This window comes from Heteronotia binoei, chromosome 17 (genome assembly GCF_032191835.1).
Source record: "Heteronotia binoei isolate CCM8104 ecotype False Entrance Well chromosome 17, APGP_CSIRO_Hbin_v1, whole genome shotgun sequence".
NCBI lineage: Eukaryota > Metazoa > Chordata > Lepidosauria > Squamata > Gekkonidae > Heteronotia > Heteronotia binoei.
The window spans coordinates 5,855,896-5,877,053 of record NC_083239.1 but is presented as its reverse complement, the minus strand read 5'-3'; the positions used below and the strand labels follow the sequence as shown (position 1 = coordinate 5,877,053).

At 47.3% G+C, this 21,158-nt stretch overlaps 1 protein-coding gene across 3 annotated transcripts in view; it reads left to right on the top strand.

The window, feature by feature from the left end:
- The window catches only part of LOC132586064 (peptide methionine sulfoxide reductase MsrA 2-like), a 59,932-nt gene that overhangs the window by 9,752 nt on the left and 29,022 nt on the right, over positions 1-21,158 (top strand). For all 3 annotated transcript variants that reach the window (XR_009556345.1, XR_009556346.1, XM_060258003.1), the window contains exons 2-3: positions 7,611-7,679; positions 17,058-17,177. Coding sequence is in view for 1 of the 3 variants with exons in the window: in XM_060258003.1 (XP_060113986.1) it covers positions 7,611-7,679; positions 17,058-17,177 (189 nt within the window). In the remaining 2 variants the exon portion in view is untranslated. The remainder of the gene's footprint in view (positions 1-7,610; positions 7,680-17,057; positions 17,178-21,158) is intronic.

Below are 21,158 nucleotides of genomic sequence, written 5' to 3'. Positions count from 1 at the left end.
TGACTTAATGGAATTGGAATAAATAATGCAGAATAAGGATGAGCATAGAGCTCTTACAAACGTTCATAATCTAGGAAAGTGCGGAATTTCAATGGCCTTTGCGCGGAACAGCGTATATGGTTCTCTCCTTCCTTATTTTAACCATTCAACTACCCTGTGAGGTAGGTTAGGCTCAGTGAGGGTGACTGACCCATGGTCACCCAGGGAGCTTCGTGGTGGAGTGGGAAGAGTATATGGTTTGTCCTGTCTAAGCCATCCATTGGCATTTGCATAGCTGTTGTAACACTTATAATTTATAGATAGGGTTGCCCAGTCCAGTTCAAGAGATATCTGGGGACTTTGGGGGTGGAGCCAGGAGCAAGGGTGTGGCAAGCACATTTGAACTGAAGGGAGTTCTGGCCCTCACGTTTAAAAGAACCATGCTCCTTTTAAATGCCTTCCCTCTATTTGGAATAATGAAAGATAGGGGCTCCTTCTTTGGGGGCTCATAGAATTGGACCCCTCAGTCCAATCTTTTTGAAACTTGGGGGGTATTTTGAGGAGAGGCATCAGATGCTATGAAAATGTGGTGCCTCCATCTCAAAAAACAGCCCCCCCCCCCGAGATCTGTGGCTCAATTCTCCATTATACCCTATGGGAATCGGTCTCCATAGGGAATAATGGAGTGCCCGGCAGACATTTCCCTTCCCCCCTTCTTTCTGATGACCCTGAAGTGGGGGGAGGGCCTCCAAACCGGGGGATCCCTTGCCCCCATCTGGGGATTGGCAACTCTAGGCCTAATATGCAAAGGAGTTCCTGCTACAAAAAAAGGCCCTGATCATCATCATCATCATCATCATCATCATCATCATCATCATCATCATCATCCATGTTTAAATCTAACCTGGATAACCTAGACTAGCCCAATCTAGGGTTGCCAAGTCCCATTCAAGAAATATCTGGGGACTTTGTGGGTGGAGCCAGGAGACTTTGGGGGGGGGGTGGAGCCAGGAGACTTTGGAGTTGGAGCCAATAGAAAGGTTGTGACAAGCATAATTGAACTCCAAAGGGAGTTCTGGTAGAGTTGCTAAGTCTGACTCAGAAAATATCTGGGGACTTTGGGGGTGGAGCCAGGAGACTTTCACATTCCCTAAAATAAATAAGTAAAAAACCCAGCAGAGTAGTTCCCCTGAATGCAGTCGTCATTTCCGCATCCCAATCCGCTGCACCTCCTCTGTACTCTCTCTCTCTTACTCACACACACACACACACACAGAGCAGCCAAAATAAACAGTTTACAATCCCACACTTGTGTGGTCTCACTAGGGCAATTTACTCACGAGTTGCTGAAGTTCCAAGTTCTAAAGAATAACACAAGGAAACGAAAGGTTCTAGTTTACCCTGTGCAAATGGCCTCTGAGAAGATTATAGAACCAACGCAGTTTCTGGGCTCCTTCCCTTCCCTTTCCTCCCACCAGGCATGTTGTTCTGCAGGCTTGTCCCACCCCCAGCCTGGTCTACGATTTAAAGGCACAGAGCACCTTTCTAGAAAAAAAGCCATCCCCAATGCCTTCTTAAGCCTTTGAGGTTTGAAGCACATGGGGGCTGTTGGGGTGGGGCTCCCCCCCCCACCGGCCAGCTGACTGGGTGGGGAAAGGAGCCTGCCAAAGCGAGGGAACCCCCACTGGGACCTGGGGATTGGCAAGCCTATTTATACAGCATGCTAGAAGCACTGGGTGACTGCTTAAGTTGGTGCCCCCAGAAAACTGCTGCATTGTGGCTGAAAGCAAATCACAAGAGAAGAGGGAAATATAACATGCCTGCTGACTTGGCAGCCGCCAGTAAGAAACTGCTATGTGGTTCAGGTCAGCATTTGGATGTAGGGTGTTGAATAGGGCCCATAGCTCCCTGGCAGAACATTTGCTTGCAGAAAGTCCCAGGTTAAATCCCTGGCATCTTCCACGAAGGAGAAGAAACTTGACCAGAGGCTCTGGAGAGCCACTTCTGGTCAGAATAGACAACAATGACCTTGGCCTGACTTAGTATAAGTCACCTAGGAAGCGGCTGTGACTCAGTGGTAGATTATATGTTTTGCACACAGACTGTCTTAAGCTCGATCCTTGGCATCACCAATTAATAAGATCAGGTAGTAGATGATCTGGAAGACCTCTGCCTGAAACCCTGGAGAGCAGCTGCTGGTCAGAGTGACTGTATCGACCTTGATAGGCTAATGTGCTTTCTCAGTAGAGGGCAGCTTCAAGTATGTTCAAGAAGTATAAATAGAAATACAAGAGTTTTTCAGTTTGATTGAGGAATCCTATTGATCTCTATCGGATCTGCTCGCTGGGTAGCTCTGGCCCCACTTCCACCAGCCAAAAGAGAGAGAGGGTGACACAATGGGCCTTTTCACACTTACCGGTGGAAACCGGAAGGGAGTCGGTATTGTGCCGCCTTGCAGTAATCCGAGACAGGGATGGGAGTTTTCAGACACATGTTTTTTTTCCCGGTAGGGTTCCGTGATTGAAGCAAGCCATTTCACACTGTTCCGCTTTTATCTCGCTTCCACCAGCGCCAGCCGTTTTCGACTGCCGGCACGCGATCTCCGACTTATTTATTTATTTATCTTTGGAACGTCGGGCAAAGATCGCTATAGCGACATATCACAACAGCACCACAATAGAGATGGCTAGGCTCCATTGAGATAAGTTACCAAGTTTCAGCGGCGGCGATCTCTGGCATCTTAATGGAACCCAGGCATCCCTATGGTGATGCTGTTGTGATACGTCGCTCGCTATAACGATCTTAGCCTGACGTTCCAAAAAAAAAAAGAGCCGGCGATCACACGCCGGCGGGCGGGAAAGGGCGCGAAAACTGCTCCCGGATTAGATACTGGACATGTCACACAGCGCCCCATACCGATTTCAACCTGGAAGGAGGGGTTGAAAACTGGAAGAAGCTGCTCTTTGTTAGTAACGACTCAGGCATGCCTCACTACCAGGACAGCCGCGGGACTGTGTGAAAAGGTGACAGTATTCCGGTAGCAGCCAGTTACTGAGTTGGGTCTGTCTGAAATGCCAGCAGAAACCCGTTACTGTTCAGTAACTGACCAACTTCCATACCGGAATACATAGGCTGTGTGAAAAAGTTCATTATGATGGGTGAAACTCACCATGGTGGGTGGTGCATCCCGTAAACCTGGCAGTGCAAATCTCCTTGTTTGGCCCTTCACAGAGCAGGCAGCTGATCTAATGCAGTGAATTTGTGGCAGAACCATGAATTTTTGGATTCATAGCCACCAAATGAGGTCAGCTCTCCTCTGCTGAGTGCTCCCTGACCCTCCTTCCTTGGTTCTTATGCCTCCTTTCCCCCCATTAAGTTTCCCCTAGTTGGTTCTGTTCCCATCACTCCATTATCCTCTGGAACGAAAATACTCTTGCTTCTCTCTACATGTGCAATCGTTCTGCCTTTGGAATCAGCCTCTTCTGCTGAACTATGACACTTCAAGGACATTAGGAGAAACGGGAACATTCAAGGCGCTTTAGACATGCTTACAGCTTATTTGCAATCATTCCTGTTTAGACTGCTCGAGCTCTTCCAGGCGAATCTTCAAGGGCAGTTTGATGCAGCCGCTCCACCCTAGCCTTCACTTCAGGTCTTGGCTATAGCGCTACAGCCAAAGGAGATAGTCAAATCCATTTTTGGGGTTGGGGGCATGGGTGAGGGGCCTTATCTGAACAAGCTGAAAGATACGATACTGGGAAGATACTTAAAGTAGAGGTCTATAGAGGAAAGTGGGAGAAAAGAGAGATCAGGGTATTTAGAACCTTTATCTGTGAGAGGGAGGAACATTGTGTAAGTTTGGTGGGTGTCCAGTGGTGTTGGTTTGTGGGTGTGTTTTTGCAGGCAGGCTGACTTTCTGGGTTGTATTGGTTGCTTAGCAGTAGCCTTGGAACATCCTGTTCCAGGAACAGATGGACTCAGGATCAATTGCCTCTGATAGGTTTGCCAGGTCCTACTCAGGAAATATTTGGGGACTTTGGAGTTGGAGCCAAGAGACTTTGGGGGTGGAGCCAGGAGCAAGGGTACAACAAGCGAGGGTGGGGAACCTCTTTTCTGCCAAGGGCCATTTGGATATTTATAACATCATTCACGGGCCATACAAAATTATCAACTTAAAAAACAGTGCTCCACCAAGGGAGAGCTATTCAGGCTGGCAAAATTAATGCAAATAATTGTTTTTCTATTTGAAGCCACGTGGGGAGAGCCTAATTCAGCACACACACACACCAGCCCACTACCCTAGGCAAATGCCTAGGTCTCCAGGCATATTAGGTCACATTCCTTAATATTAGCATATTAGGTCACACTCTCATTAGCATATTAGGCCACACCATCTGGGATAATCAAGTGCAAATTGAACTGGTCGTAGCTGGCTCCCATAAGGATAATGAAAGAAAATAAAGAAATGGGGGAAGAGAAAGAAAGAGAAATAAAGAAATGGGGGAAGAAGGGGGAAGAAAGGGAAATGAAGAAATGTGGGGAAGAAATGGAAAGAAAGAAATGAGGGGGAAACTTAACTGAACTGTGACAGTGACTTTTCCAGGTCCTGCAGTTATCTTGGCCGGCCAGCCAGACTCCAGGGAGGCCTCAGTGTAGCTGGGCCCCACAATCCCCGCCAGCCAGCCAGGCCCTGGGGAGGCTGCTGCACAGCGCAACTGGTCCGCATGATCCTCACTGGCCAGCCGGGCCCCAGGGAGGCCACCACATGGCTCAGCTCGGCCCAGCAATCCCCAAGGGCCAGACTAAGTGATCTCGAGGGCCATAAGTGGCCCTTGGGCCTAACATTCCCCACCCCTACCTTAAGGCCTGCATTGTGTGTGTTATCAGTTACTATCTTCTTTCCCTTACTGTCCATATTTCTCTCACTTGAGGTAGGTTGTTAGATCTCTGGGCAGAGATTTTTTAAATCATATCTGTAGTCTGTACAGTACATAGGTATCTCTCTGCCTTTCTAGAAATCAAATATTAGTGGATGACTATGCTGCCCTTTCTGGGGGAGGGGGAAGGTAACAAAAGGATATCTTCCCACACCAGTTTGGTGTAGAGAGCCAGTTTGCTGTAGTGGTTAAGTGCGTGGACTCTTATCTGGGAGAACCGGGTTTGATTCCCCACTCCTCCACTTGCACCTGCTAGCATGGCCTTGGGTTGTCCTTGAAAGGGCAGCTGCTGTGAGAGCCCTCTCCAGCCCCACCCACCTCACAGGGTGTTTGTTGTGGGGGAGGAAGGGAAAGGAGATCGTGAGCCACTCTGAGACTCTTCGGAGTGGAGGGCGGGATATAAATCCAATATCTTCATCTACCTCACAGGGTGTCTGTTGTGGGGGAGGAAGGGAAAGGAGATTGTGAGCCGCTCTGAGACTCTTCGGAGTGGAGGGCGGGATATAAATCCAATATCTTCATCTACCTCACAGGGTGTCTGTTGTGGGGGAGGAAGGGAAAGGAGATTGTGAGCCGCTCTGAGACTCTTTGGAGTGGAGGGCGGGATATAAATCCAATATCTTCTTCTTCTTCTTCTTCACACTTGTGTTCAAGCACCTTCTTTGCCCCAGGATCTGATAATCAGGGGCTTACTGCCTCTGATAGGTTTGCCAGGTCCTACTCAGGAAATATTTGGGGACTTTGGGGTTGGAGCCAGGAGACTTTGGGGGTGGAGCCAGGAGCAAGGGTACAACAAGCACAAATGCCAAAGTGAGTTCTGGCCATCACTTGTAAAGGGACCACACTCCTTTAAAATGCCTTCCCTTCACCGGAAATCATGGAGGATAGGGGCACCTTCTTTCGGGACTCATAGAACTGGACTCCCTGGTCCAATCTTTTTAAAGCTTGGGAGGTTTTTTTTTAGGAGAGGCACTAGATGCTATGCTGGAAACTTGATGCCTCTGCCTAAAAAAAAAAAAGCCCCTTCAGAACCCCAAATATGGATTTATTCTGCATTATACCCTATGGGGACCAGTCTCTGTGGAGTCAACCCCTCTGCCACTTTCTGCTAACCCTGAAGTGGGGGGAGGGCCTCCAAACCAGAGAATCCACTGCCCCAACTGGGGATTGGCAACCCCAGCAACCTCTGGCTAAAGTTTCCATTTTTATCTAACAGCTAGAGTTGGCACTAGGGTTGCCAAGTCCAATTCAAGAAATATCTGGGGACTTTGGGGGTGGAGCCAGGAGACTTTGGGGGTGGAGCCAGGAGACATTAGGGGTGGGGCCAAGATCAAGGCTGTGACAAGCATCATTGAACTCCAAAGGGAGTTCTGGCCATCACATTTAAAGGGACGGCACACCTTTTCAATTCCTTTCTTCCATAGGAAATAATGAAGGATAGGGGCACCTTCTTTTTGGGCTCATAGAATTGGACTTCCTGGTCCAATCTTTTTGAAACTTGGGGGGTATTTTGGGGAGAAACACTGGATGCTATACTGAAAATGTGGTGCCTCTTCCCCAAAAAACAGCCCCCCCCCAGAGCCCCAGATATCTGCAGATCAATTCTCCATGATTTTCTATGGGAATAAATCTCCCTAGGGAATAACAGAGTTCCCAGCAGACATTTCCCTCCCCTCCCCTCCCCTCCCCCCGCTTTCTGACGACCCTGAAGCGGGGGGAGGGTCTTCAAACCGGGGGATCCCCTGCCCCCACCTGGGGATTGGCAACCCTAGCATGGTCAGGCCTCCTCAATCCATGTTGTATTTTTCCCTCTTTGGGTTAATTTGCAAAGTTGTTTTTATTGTTTTGCATATCCCAGGAATTTCCCAAGTATGTAGCAACCTCTTCCTTCTTTGCAAGTAGCTTGGTTTTTTCAGCTTTCATAACTGTCAAAAGCTGCCTACTTGGTTTCAAAATGTAATAAGATAAAATAACAGTTGTTCTGTTTTAGTCCCGTGGCAATGAATTCTGTGGCCTTGAACAGAAAGTCAACTTCCTTTTGTTTGTCCAGAATGATATTTTGCAGGAAACAATGTTCTTTGTTTAGTGTTGTTACTTAGGTGTGCCTTATTTTTGTTGTAGTTATAGTTGGTGGTTTTTAGTACCGTTTTATTTATATGACATTTTAATGCCACTCACATGCCACTTATTGTAACAAAAAATTAAACAAAATGTGTGTGTTTTACTAGGAAAAATTCTGTTCATGGAAAGAGAAACTGCTGCAGATAGAAGACTCACAGATGATCTCATTGTTATAGAATCTACAGAGTTTGGTGCCTTGTACTTGGGCTCACTGCTGTCTTAAGAACATAAGAACATAAGAGAAGCCATGCTGGATCAGGCTAAAGGCCCATCCAGTCCAACACTCTGTGTCACACAGTGGCCAAAATTTTTTTTTATATATATATATATATAAAATGGCAGGGTCATCATCTTTTGCAGTCTTCTTGCTAAGAACTCTCCTTTATAGCTGACTCCCCTTCCTAGCTGACTCTTCCTATGCTTTTTTCAAAAGCACCTTTCCAGTGGCTTAATGTTCCACTGACCCACTGCAAATTTCTATGGCATGATTAATTAAATTAGGAGATGTTGTGATATTCAATCTCTAGAAGACTTGGCAAAAGGATTTATGAATCTTTCTTTCTTCTCCTTCAGCCAGCCATGTCACCAACAGAAATCCAATGTACCCACCGTTCCCAGAAGGAATGCAGATGGCAATGTTTGGTGCATGACTTGTTCTTCCTTTGTGGCCAAATTTGAATATGATTCTCTCCTCAGCTGAGTTACAGTACTGGCTGTCCTTGATTCTTGGCCTTGAACGGAAAGTAAATTAGTTCTGCCCACTCATGGACAGAATATTGATCAGAAGAGACGTTTTCTGATTGAAGAGCCCAGTATTGGAACTAGCCTCATTGGATCATGATTCCCTTTTATTGATTTTTAAAAAATAATTATTGTCATTCTCCTGTGGACTTGTGGGTGGCGTAGTCTGTACTTCTGGGACCCTAGCTTCTCCTCTCCTATATTGGATTTATATCCCGCCCTCCACTCCGAAGAGTCTCAGAGCGGCTCACAATCTCCTTTACCTTCCTCCCCCACAACAGACACCCTGTGAGGTGGGTGGGGCTGAGAGGGCTCTCACAGCAGCTGCCCTTTCAAGGACAACCTCTGCCAGATCTCTGGCTGACCCAAGGCCATTCCAGCAGGTGCAAGTGGAGGAGTGGGGAATCAAACCCGGTTCTCCCAGATAAGAGTCCGAACACTTAACCACTACACCAAACTGAAGAGGAAGAACCTGTGGAAAAACCATGCCAACATGCCTTTCCCCTCAAGAAGTGTACACAAAACTATGGCTGAAGGTGGTGTGTGCATTGGAGATTTAAAGTAGGGCCAAGGAAAAGGAGGACCCAGACCCCAATTTTCCAGAGGGGTCTAATAAATTCTTACCAAAAGAGGGGGCAGCTCCCTTCCCCACAGTCTAACAAAATTGTTAGCACTGAATGAGAACTGCCTAGGAGACTGAAATCTAATCATCTTATCATTTCTAAGTTTTATTCCTTGGTAACTGAGGCAGCAGAGAAATTCAAGCTGCCTCTGGTAGATTATCTGGTCACAAGCCTGTGCCCCAACTCTGTACTGCCCCTGGAGCAAATAGTCTTCCCAAGGATCCTTGCGACAGATGCGTCAAGCAGGCACTGTTCAAGGATTGCAAATCTTCATCAAAGCTCTGAGAGCTTCTACAGCTCGTTCCTTGTTGGCTAACGCAGCTTATTCCTGGGCAGCTGACAGCTTCAGTGGACAGCAACCTACCCAAGAACCTGGAGGATGAACTAAGAAGATCACCTCTGCCACAGCCTTTGTGACAAATGCCTCCCTAGAGGCCATTCATCTGTCAGCCTGGAGTAACATATGGCTTAGGAGCTGGGAAGTGGATCGCTCGGCTCAGTCCAGATTGGCAGGCATCTCCTTTAAGGTGGTCAAATTTGGTGACGATATGGATAGGTACCTGGTGGAAGACGAGGACAAGAAAAAGTCTTTGCCGTCAAGGAAAAAAGAGGACAAACCCAAGAAACGGCCCTCATCCTTTCAAGATTATTTTTGAGACTCTAAGAGATCTCCCGGCTTCAGATCCTCCAGATCTTTCAAGGGAAGATGGCAGTCGAAACAACCTACAAGAAGGTTTGTCATAATGCCAAAGGAACCAAAAAGGGTACTTCTACATGACTCTGCCAAGGTCACATGCATTTCAAAAGTTAGAGGCCGCCTGCTTCTTTCTGTGACTCACTTGAATCAGACTGTAACCAACAAGCGGGTCCTCGAAACTGTGACAACATGGCTATTCTCTGGAATTCAGATCAAGTCCTTCCAACCATTTCCTAGAGGTACCAAAGAAGCATTCCAGATAGAAGCACTTGCTCCATCAGAAAGCCATCCAGTATCTGCTGGACATAAGGGCGATAGAACTTATGCTGGAGGTACAAAGGACATCGGGGGTCCATTCCATTCTGTTTGTAGTTCCCAAGAAAGATGACCATCCTAGGTCTTTGGTGGCTGAATAGACACATAAAGAATGGAGAACCTTTGGTCCATTGTAGCAGCAATTCAGAGAGGAGACTTCTTGGCTTCAGTAGATCTCTCAGAGGTTTATATACAGAAATGCATTCTAGTGGTTCATCAGAGGTTTCCGTGTTCTGCTTACGATGGAAAACATTTTCAGTATCATGCCCTCCCTTTTGATCTGAAGCCCAGGGCCAGCTCCAGGGTTTCTGGTGCCCTAGGCCCCTGGTCCCCTCCCCCATACCTGCGGCCGTGAGGGCAGGCATGGTGGCGTGGCACTGAGTGCCACCAAGCACACCCACCTACACACTGCCTCTGCTCAGTCTTCCCAGGTGGAAGCAGACACCCAGAAAGGCTGAACGGGGTAGGCGGGTTGGCACATGCACTCGGAGGTACTCAGAGCCTGCCTCTGAGCACCTCTGAGAGCACCTGCCACCGCTCTGCCCCACTGCCCTCAGTGACTTTTCCCTGCCAGGTAGGCTGTGAGGTGGAAGAGGCAGTGGAGAGGTGGGTAGCAAGGGTGAAGGTATGGATAGGTACCTGGTGGAAGACGTGGTGGGGAAAGGGCACCAGGGTGGCAGGGCATGCATGGGGAGGGGGTACTCACCAGCCATCCCTAAGGCCTACCTAGAAGGTTAAAGTGTTCTCCCACAGATTTCTCAGTTCTGATTCTTAATGTCAGCTTTCCAAAGCATTCGATGGGTGACCTCAAGGTAGCTGTTTTACTGCAAAGGAACTTCAAGAGCAGAACGGAAACAGAAATTGCTGAATTACAAAATTATTATGAAATTTGGAACAAACACCTGCCTAGGACTGTGCTGGATTCCTCGTCTGATGAAGTGTGCTTAAGAGCCCATGAAAGCTTACGTTCGAAAAAAAAAAATCGGTTAGTCTTAAAGGTGAAACTTGACTCCTGCTTTGTTCAACTGCTTCAGACCAATACTGCTGTCCGCTTGGATCTTTGTCACTACAGTGGGTACTCGTGGTGAAATGCTCCTTCCAGGTTCCTGGAGGGGATGCCTTTAATGGAAGAAGACAGAAGAAGATGAAGATATTGGATTTATATCCCGCCCTCCACTCCGAAGAGGCTCAGAGCAGCTCACAATCTCCTTTCCCTTCCTCCCCCACAACAGACACCCTGTGAGGTAGATGAAGATATTGGATTTATATCCCGCCCTCCACTCCGAAGAGTCTCAGAGCGGCTCACAATCTCCTTTACCTTCCCCCCCCCCCACAACAGACACCCTGTGAGGTAGATGAAGATACTGGATTTATATCCCGCCCTCCACTCCGAAGAGTCTCAGAGCGGATCACTATCTCCTTTACCTTCCTCCCCCCCCCCCACAACAGACACCCTGTGAGGTAGATGAAGATATTGGATTTATATCCCGCCCTCCACTCCGAAGAGTCTCAGAGCGGATCACTATCTCCTGTACCTTCCTCCCCCACAACAGACACCCTGTGAGGTAGATGAAGATATTGGACTTATATCCCGCCCTCCACTCCGAAGAGTCTCAGAGTGGCTCACAATCTCCTTTACCTTCCTCCCCCACAACAGACACCCTGTGAGGTGGGTGGGGCTGGAGAGGGCTCTCACAGCAGCTGCCCTTTCAAGGACAACCTCTGCCAGAGCTATGGCTGACCCAAGGCCATTCCAGCAGGTGCAAGTGAAGGAGTGGGGAATCAAACCCGGTTCTCCCAGATAAGAGACCGCACACTTAACCACTACACCAAACTGGCTCTCCCGAAGATGGACCCGAAGAGAATTACCATGACAACGGATGCAAGTCTCGCTAGCTGGGGTGGGGCTATGTACAAGGGAGAATGGCATAGGACACTTGGTCCTCAGAGGAGACGACAGACACATCAACCTATTGGAGCTCAGAGCCATAAAGTTAGGTTTGTTAGCAGTGTAGGCCATCAGGGCACCACATCCTTTTACACACAGACAACATGACAGCCAAAGCCTGTGTGAACAGGCAGGGAGGGGCCAGATTTTGGATCCTCCTTGAAAAAGTAAAGGTTTTAATGGACTGAAGTCCTTAGAAGCGGTGCATGTGGCAGGACAGTAAGATTCCTTAGTGGACTGATTGAGTTGGCAGGCTCTAAACCAGTCAGAATGGATGCTGAACAAGGACATTTCCCAACAAATCTGTCTTGAATTTGGCAAGGTAGAGACAGACTTATTTGCCATGAACCAAAATGGTCAAGTTCCAAGTGTATTTTGAGCCATTGCAGTAGATGCACCGAGCTGCAAACGGCCAAATCAATTTCTGTACACCTTCCCTCCTATTCAGCTGTTACAGAGGGTGATACAGGTATATACAAGGCATCCTCAGCCAGGCCTTTAAAGTTTAACAGCCTGGAGGTTGAACGGTCACCATTTGCAGAGCTAGGATAATCTGATTATTATCATGCTAGCCTCTAGAAGGACATCCACAAGCAGGGTTTATAACACCTGGCAGGTTTTCCAAGAGTGGTGTGGGAAGCATAAATTAGATCCACTATCAGGGATGGTTAAGGAGGTTCTCACCTTCTTACAGGAAGGTTTGAACAAGGGGCTTACATATGAAGCTGCCTTATACTGAATCAGACCCTTGGTCCATCAAAGTCAGTATTGTCTTCTCAGACTGGGCGTGGCTCTCCAGGTCTCAAGCTGAGGTTCTTCACGCCTACTTGCCTGGACCCTTTTTAGTTGGAGATTCTGGGGAATGAACCTGGGACCTTTTGCTTCCCAAGCAAAGGCTCTACCACTGAGCCACAGCCCCATTCAAGGCTCTCCAGGGTCTCAAGCTGAGGTTCTTCACGCCTACTTGCCTGGACCCTTTTTAGTTGGAGATGCTGGGGAATGAACCTGGGACCTTCTGCTTCCCAAGCAAAGGCTCTACCACTGAGCCACAGCCCCATTCATGGCTCTCCAGGGTCTCAAGCTGAGGTTTTTCACACCTATTTGCCTGGACCCTTTTTTGGAGATGCCAGGGATTGAACCTGGGCCCTTCTGCTTCCCAAGCAGATGCTCTACCACTGAGCCACCGTCCCTCCCTGTCAGAACTTGTATCTTTACTGCTGATTCCTTATAATGCAACCAATGCTGTATTGTACTCTTACTGTGACTCAGAGCGGTTTTGTTACTGAACCAAACCGACTCCATGTTGTAACCCTTGTTTAACCCAAAGTGCCTGAATAGTAATTAACCTTGCCCCACTGGTATCCAAAATATTTGGGGCTGTAGAATGAGTTATGTTATGTCTCTGCACATTCTCACACTAGGACCCTTTGAAGCCGAGCAGCATGGCCTTCGGAGTAGGGAGGCATCCTCTCTACTGATAGTGATGGTGAGAAGACAGATGTGCCTGCAACGGTGTGAATTGTGGCTTTGTGAGATGTTTGCTTTACGTGTATAAAATTGAGTTGGTGCTGGCTCTCGCCATCACTGTTATCTTGCCTCTTCCAGTGCTTAGTTCTTTCTAATAAAATCCTAGCTTTGTAACCAAGTATGGGATCCGTTTGAAGTTCTTAAGTTCTGACACTCCCTTAGTTAGCACTAGTACCTTCAAATGGCAGGTGGTAGCTATTTTGGCTATTAGGGGTACCAGAAAAGAAAAATCTGTCACTCAGGGGGTACATCCTTAATTAATCCACCTCCATTTCCCAGTTTATATGTGGTTCCCAGGGTTTTGAAACTCCCCATTGAGCCCACAGCATTGGGTCCTCTCAAGGAACTAACCATGAAGATCATTTTTCTAGTGGGAATCACTTCAGGTAGGAGGGTTTCAGAATTGCAAGCAATATCTATACACAGGGTTTGTGTTTTTCATAACAATAGAGCAGTGCTGAAGGTAGAGATGCCAACCTCTAGGTAGGGTCTGGCATTCTCCTGGAGTTAAAGGTGATCTCAGACTCCAGGAATCAAGTACTGTGAAGAAAATGGCAGCTTCAGGGAGTAGACTCTATGAAATCACATCCCTGCTAAGCTCTCTCCTCAAACTCCACCATCTCTAGGTCCTGCCTCCCAAATCTCCAGGAATTTTCAAACCTGAAGCGGACAACCCTAGCTGAAGTTGGACCCAGCCTTTATTCCTAAGGGGAATTCCACTTTTCATACAGTGGAGAAGGTAATTGGGAGGGACGGTGGCTCAGTGGTAGAGCATCTGCTTGGGAAGCAGAAGGGCCCAGGTTCGATCCCCGGCATCTCCAAAAAAGGGTGTAGGCAAATAGGTCTGAAAAACCTCAGCTTGAGACCCTGGAGAGCCGCTGCCAGTCTGAGAAGACAAGACTGACTTTGATGGACCAAGGGTCTGATTCAATAGAAGGCAGCTTCATATGTAGGAGGGATGGTGGCTCAGCGGTAGAGCATCTGCTTGGGAAGCAGAAGGTCCCAGGTTCAATCCCCAGCATCTCCAAAAAAGGGTCCAGGCAAATAGGAGTGAAAAACCTCAGCCTGAGACCCTGGAGAGCCGCTGCCAGTCTGAGAAGACAAGACTGACTTTGATGGACCAAGGGTCTGATTCAGTATAAGGCAGTTTCATATGTTCATATGCTTGGGGAGGGATGGTGGCTCAGTGGTAGAGCATCTGCTTGGGAAGCGGAAGGTCCCAGGTTCAATCCCCAGCATCTCCAAAAAAGGGTCCAGGCAAATAGGTGTGAAAAACCTCAGCTTGAGACCCTGGAGAGCCGCTGCCAGTCTGAGAAGACAATACTGACTTTGATGGACCGAGGGTCTGATTCAGTATAAGGCAGCTTCATAGGTTCATATGCTTGGGGAGGGATGGTGGCTCAGTGGTAGAGCATCTGCTTGGGAAGCAGAAGGTCCCAGGTTTGATCCCTGGCATCTCCAACTAAAAAGGGTCCAGGCAAGTAGGCGTGAAAAACCTCAGCTTGAGACCCTGGAGAGCCGCTGCCAGTCTGAGAAGACAAGACTGACTTTGATGGACCAAAGGTCTGATTCAGTAGAAGGCAGCTTCATAGGTTCGTATGTTCATAATTCTGCCCTCTTTTTGTCTCAATCCCAAGCATACTAAGGAAAAGGAGCGGCATCGCTTGGATGTTAGGAGGTAAGAGTACTTGTGCGCCTTGGGGTGCCGTGGCGGGGCGTATGAACCCTCGCTCCAAGTTTTTGTCTAGGAACTTCTCGAGCTCGGCCTTTTCTGCCCATCCCAGGGAGTAAATTTTTGCATGGGTAGGCTCTGGCCAGGGATTAGTTCTATGGCACGGTCAGTGTCTCTCTGTGGTGGGAGCTCGTTGGCTTCCTCTTCACTGAACACCGCTTTCAAATCTCTATACTCCTGGGGGATCGATCCCACTTCCTCTATGGTGAGGCACAATTTTTTGTTAAGTGGCGGTGGCTCCGGGCCCCACGGCCCCCGCCAGATGTGGTTCTTACAGAAGGGGTCCTTAAAGTCAATAATTTGATCACCCCACTTAATGTTCAGTTCGTGTTTGGCTAACTAGTCCACCCCTAAGACTATGTCGAAGGAGGACGAGGGGGGCTATTACGAAAATTTCGGCGTCCCAGTGATCTACTATTCCCACTGGTACTCCATGCAACAAGATGGGAGAGGGAAAGGGGTAAGAGAATTCTCTCACTCAGGTACACTTGGCAGTTGGTCCCACCATCTAATCGGTTAGATGTTCAGCTTCTTTTGACTGTTGCTTGCCTTCTGTGTTTTGTCTTATATAGGACCTTCTATCTCTCTTTTTCACTCTTCTTCTGTCTCTCTGTTTTGTCTTATATAGGACCTCTCTTTCTCTCTTCTTCTATATCTCTTATCTGTTTTTTAAAGTAACATTAAACGTGCAGACTCTTATCTGGGAGAACTGGGTTTGATTCCCCACTCCTCCACTTGCAGCTGCTGGAATGGCCTTGGGTCAGCCACAGCTCTCATAGAAATTGTCCTTGAAAGGGCAGCTGCTGTGAGAGCCCTCTCCAGCCCCACCCACCTCACAAGGTGTTTGTTGTGGGGGAGGAAGAAAAAACGAGATTGTGACTGCTCAGACTCTGAGATTCAGAGTGAAGGGTGGGATATAAATCCAATATCATCATCATCTTCTTCTTCTTCTTTTATCATTGGAATCAGATCATTATTTATATAATTTGTTTGAACATTAGTTTCCTTTAACTGGGAAACGTGGAGGATCGAATGACTGACATATATGTACCAATAGAACCCGGGTATTCCAGATCCTATTCTGACAAACTAACCAAAAACACAGTGCTTCTTCTCTTGACTGACTGGAAATGATACTGAGGCTTTTACCAAGAGCTGATTTTGTCTCATAGTAGTCACCGCGGATTCTTTTTATTTCCTTACATTAGCATAACAAATGGAGAAATGGTTGTGTTTCATTGTGGAAAGCCGCCCGCAAGTGAACACTGTTCTTTGGCTGTGTTGTGTATGTGGACCGAAGTGAAGACTGTATAGGGTTTCCCTGCCCGGCTCATTGGAGCCATAAGAACGGAGCTTGGGGACTCGGGAACAATGGGCAGCAAGATCTAAATCCCTGCACCAATCATGAGCCCCTGCCTGATTTGAATGATGCAATAACGTGCTTTAGGGTTTGTAGAATCTTTCGGGATCAAGTGCCGTGTTCTACTGGAGAAAGTTTTCCTTCCAGACGTTTCGTTCTCAGCTGCGGAGAACATCCTCAGTGGCGTTGCAGCCGGAGCAGGCGCTCTGACCTTCTTGGCTGCTGTGCACTGAGTGAGGCCAGGGCTGCTGGAGAGCTGCTATTTCTAGGCTGGATGGGGTGTGGTGAAAGGGCCTAGAAATAGCAGCTCTCCAGCAGCCCTGGCCCCACTCAATGCACAGCAGCCAAGAAGGTCTGAGCGCCTGCTCCAGCTGCAACGCCACTGAGGATGTTCTCCGCAGCCGAGAACGAAACGTCTGGAAGGAAAACTTTCTCCAGTAGAACACGGCACTTGATCCCGAAAGATTCTACAAACCCTAATGATGTTACCAGCCGTGAAAACCTGAAATCTTTGATAATAACATGGTTGCGCAGGAACCCTGTTGGCCTAGTTCCCCAGTCTTGAAGTGCAGCCTACCTAATGCTGTGCTTAATAAAGAGCTGATGTTCGCTACTGCTTCGCCTCTTCAACGCATCAAACCCATTATATTATAGGCTGTAATATAATATGTGAAAGGATTTTGTGTCTAGCACCGGAGCATGTGGGTTGCATGCAAAATACCTTGGGTCTGGTCTACAGAGCAAAAAAAAAGATCTTTATATGACTGACACCAAGGAGAGTTGCTTCCAGTCAGGATAGAGAGTACCAAAGCTAGACAGACCACTTGGTATAACGCAGCCTTGCATAGGCTACACTGTATTTGTTTTTTTTAAAAAATGTAATTAATTATAATTGCTTAGCAGTGAACAAAAGTTTATTGATAACGGAATAGGTAGCCACCGTTTTACAATGAAAATGTTTCCTTGAGACCGGGGCACAGTCCAAGGTGATCCATGTTCAAAGCAATTCCGTCTCTGAGCTCCTCCTTAACCACTTTACACTACGTTTAGCTTTCCCTTATCTTCTGCTGTTGCCAGGCAATGGATGTTTCTGGGGAGCAGAAAGAAAGTTCTGTCAGCTGTCAGGAGTCTTCTCCACACAGGTGGGCTTCTTGGGAGACTTCGCCCCTAATCCTACTTACAAAGAAGTTTGCACCGGTAGGTGTTTTCTTTGGGGAAGTTTCTGGGCTGTTAGTTTTTCCCTCAGGTAACATCTGAGGTAATATCTCTCACCTTGTTCCTTGTCTCTCAACTTGTCCTTGTTTGCTTGACCCCCAGAATACTGGTGGATCTTAGTTAGTTTCCCAAAAAGCAAAGGAAATTTTTAAACCCTGCTTGGCACTCAAACTAGTATGAAAAGGAAAGAGCCAGTGGAAAGTCAGACTACGATCTGGGAGACCCAAATTTGAAACCCCATTTTGCCAAGGAAGCTTACCTTGGGCCAATTACCCACACTTAGGATGAAAACAGATGGGCAGTTTGGGGCGGTTGGGAGGCGTCCCGGATTGGGCCGGCTCAAAAAGCCTTTGCAAAGCCTCCACACACTCCCCAGCAAAGTGCCTGCATCCCATCTGCCAGGTGGCCAGGCGTTTCCAGATGCGGAGGTGCCTCAGAAGCTGGACCGCTTTTTCTTCCTCCAAGTTAAGTGCTCAAGCGCTCCCAACAGTTTTTAAGGGGAAAAAAAGTAGAAGCAACTTGGGGTGGCTTGGCGCTTTCACATAGTCAAGTCACCTTGTATCCGTCCTGCGGCTTCCAGATGCCAACAGGGCAACTGGCTGTCGGCTCAGAAATTTGCTACCACTTCGGAAGTGGTAGCTTTTTGAGCCGGCCTACGGAGGATGGGGTGAGTACAGGATGGGGATGGGCAGCAGATGTTTGTGCGTGGGAGGCTTTTTTGGGTAGATTTCAGAGCCATCTCTGAGTCGGCCCAAAGTGCCGGTCTGTAATCACCTTTAGTGAAGAATGTTGTAAGCTGCTTTGGGTGTCCCATCAGGGGGAAAGGCAGGGTGTAAATGAAATACATATATAAATAATTTAATTCATTGGTCTTCCACCTTTCCTGACTGGAACCCACCTTTAACTGCCAATCAGGAGTGGGGATCTGTTAGGCTGCAAGTATATGACACCAGAGATGCATGACAGACAAAGGAGGAGCCACAGTTTCTGAACTTGTCTGCACTAAGCTGGAATCTTCTCTACTGCTTAGTGACCTCACCTTGCTGTCCTATTTTTCTTCTCAGCATGTGCACTAACAGAGGCAAGGGGCATAGTGCTCTCTATGCAAGCCCCTTAGCAGCAGCTGCTTCCAAAAGATAACAAAAGATGGTAGCTGTTGGGGGGGGAAGGTTGTGACTGAGCAGGTGGGACTCAGTGACACACCCATAGATCTTGATCTAGTGGGTTTCATGGTATAAAGTGCTTTCCACTAATATAAGGGCCCCACTATCAGTTACATAGGATATCTGTGTCTGGTACAGATTTGCTGTAAGGTTTGCCAAGTAACACTCAGATATACTTCCACTATATGAACATAGGTGAAGCTCTATTGAATTACTACAAGTTCAGAACCTCTCCTTAGAAGTAAAGACACACAATACAGGCACTCCTAAATAGCCCCAAAAAGCTATATGTCAAGTCCTGATATTCCAAATAATGAATTCCTTTGTTATTTCAAATAGAAGCATTTATTTCAGAACTCAAAGTGCTCTAAAGACAGTCACTGGAAAAACTGAAGTACAGAAAGCTGCATGCATAATATAAAGAGCATCATAAACAGTTACCCACTGAGACCTTCCCCTCCCACAGGTCACAGGTTACAGAAATAACCTAACAATTCTTCTACAAAGGATTTCTCACAGGAACTCTATAAGATAAGGGATGGGTGAATTAGGGAGTATAGCATTCACATACAACAGACCATTGAGTACCATAAACAACTCCCTGCCAGATGGCCAGGCCTACCTGTCGACTTGCCTGTGAGTAATGGGGAAGGAGTAGAAGCCTTGAGGTGCCAGACAGGCCACAAGATACAGAAAATAGCAAGGGACTTGACACTATGTCCCCCTCCCAGACCCTTCTACCATAAACACTCTAAAAGACAGTTTCCTTCTAGCATAAATATTCTAGGAGACAGGTAAGGAAGATCACAGAGTCTTATCTCAAATATCTTATCTCCTCCTTCAGACCCAGATGCTGCAAGGAGGGGGAGGAGAGTAGTTCACGGGCCTCTCGCCAACCGTCCCAAGGACATTGCATACAACACAACACAAACCCCAACCCATAGCTCTTTTTGTTGTTGTTGTTCAGTCACACAGTCAGGTCCGACTCTTTGCGACCCCATGGACAAAGTCACACCAGGCCCTCCTTTTCTTCCACCATCCTCCGAAGTCTGCTCAAATTCGTGTTTGCTACATCAGTAACGCTGTCCAGCCATCTTATCTTTTGCCGTCCCCTTCTTCTTTTGCCTTCTGTTTTTCCCAGCATCAGGATCTTCTCCAGTGAGTGCTCCCTTCTCATTTGAGCTTCAGCTTCAGCATCTGACTTTCCAAGGAACAGTCTGGGTTGATAGCTCAATAACCCATAGCTCAATAACCCACAAAAGCCAGTCACTGGAAAAACATAACAGGAGACATGACATGGATCCTGACATTCACTTCCCCACTCCCGATATTACCCTCCCACCAGTTTGTCAGGGTACTGCTTATGAACAGGGACAGTGCTAGCCTTTCCGGTGCCCTAGGCAAGTCTTGTGCCCCCCCCCCCTTTCCACTGAACACCCTTTAATAAACAAAGATTTCAGGCTGCTATGCACATTTTTAATTCAGAACACCTCCACACACACATCCTCCCTGCTTTTAAAGATTCAGTGGTTTTAAAGATTCATTCACTTCACAGAAGTCAAGATAATTGGCCTTGACTTCTGTGAAGGACACTGTGACTTTAAAAGAATTCTGTTGACATTTCTTGAAGTCACCAATAAGCCTTTTTTGTTGTGCCCAGCTTCCTTCTCTGATATAAAATGAATAGTGTATGTTATCATTAATGCTCTAATTCTACCATTGCTTGCCTCATGCTTGGCAAATTAAAGAGTGGAAACATTTAAGATTAAGTTATAATTGCATTAACTTCCATTAACTGGTACTACAAAAAGCCACTGTTACATGCAGTACTCCCTCAAAACTGTGGAGTCTGGTGAGCAAAAATTCTACTTTATGAGCTACCTATGACCGCCCTGCACCACTTAAGGCGACTTATGGCGACCCAGCCCCTTTTGACGACTTTGTTTCTTCCTCCTGGTGTTACCTCACGTCTACTGAGTAAAGGGGGTGGGTATAATAAGGATTTCTAGTCTCTTCGGGGTTCTCTTTTATTTTCAGATAGACGGATAAATATGTATGTAGGGGACCATGCTGATTTGTTGCTGATTCCCAAATACTCAGGCATCAGAGAACTTAACAGTTAACCACAGATTTTTATTTACACACAGTCTTCAGCTGGGGGAAAGGGATGTATTTACATAGGCTATTTTGTATCTTGGATGAATAACAGTTGCTAAACAGTTCAGGCTTTACAATACAGAGGTTCACTGAGCTATCTCAGGGTCCGCAGTTCTTATATTCTTCACTTTCCAAACTCTAATTAGGTTGGCCTCTTGGGCTTTATGTGTCTGGTCTCTTGAGTCAACTGGCGTGTCTGCTCCCAGCCCTCCTGACTCCCTCAGACCCACATCTCTCCCTCAGCACCCTTGTTAGTTCTTAAGAGTAGTGTAAATATTTCTGTGACCACTCAGGTCTTTCACTGTGACATTCGATTGTCACTCTCAGCCACCTGGCTGTCTACACAGAGCTAACAGCGAGCTTCACTTCACCAGAAGTCTCTTCACAGCTCTCTGTATCAGCTCTCTCTTCAGCTCTCCTGCTGACCACCTACTACTCACTTCAACTGTCTCCCTCTGACAGTTGACTCTCCAGCCGTTATCTGTCACTCACTCCTCCTGAGAGTTCCAAGCACTCCGGCCCCCACCCTCAGATCACATGACTCAGACTCCCTGAGTCCTTAGCTTTTCTATTAACCCTTCCAATTCCGTCACAAATGGGTTCAAAAAGTGCCCTTGTCAAGGCCAATGGAACAGTGTTCAGG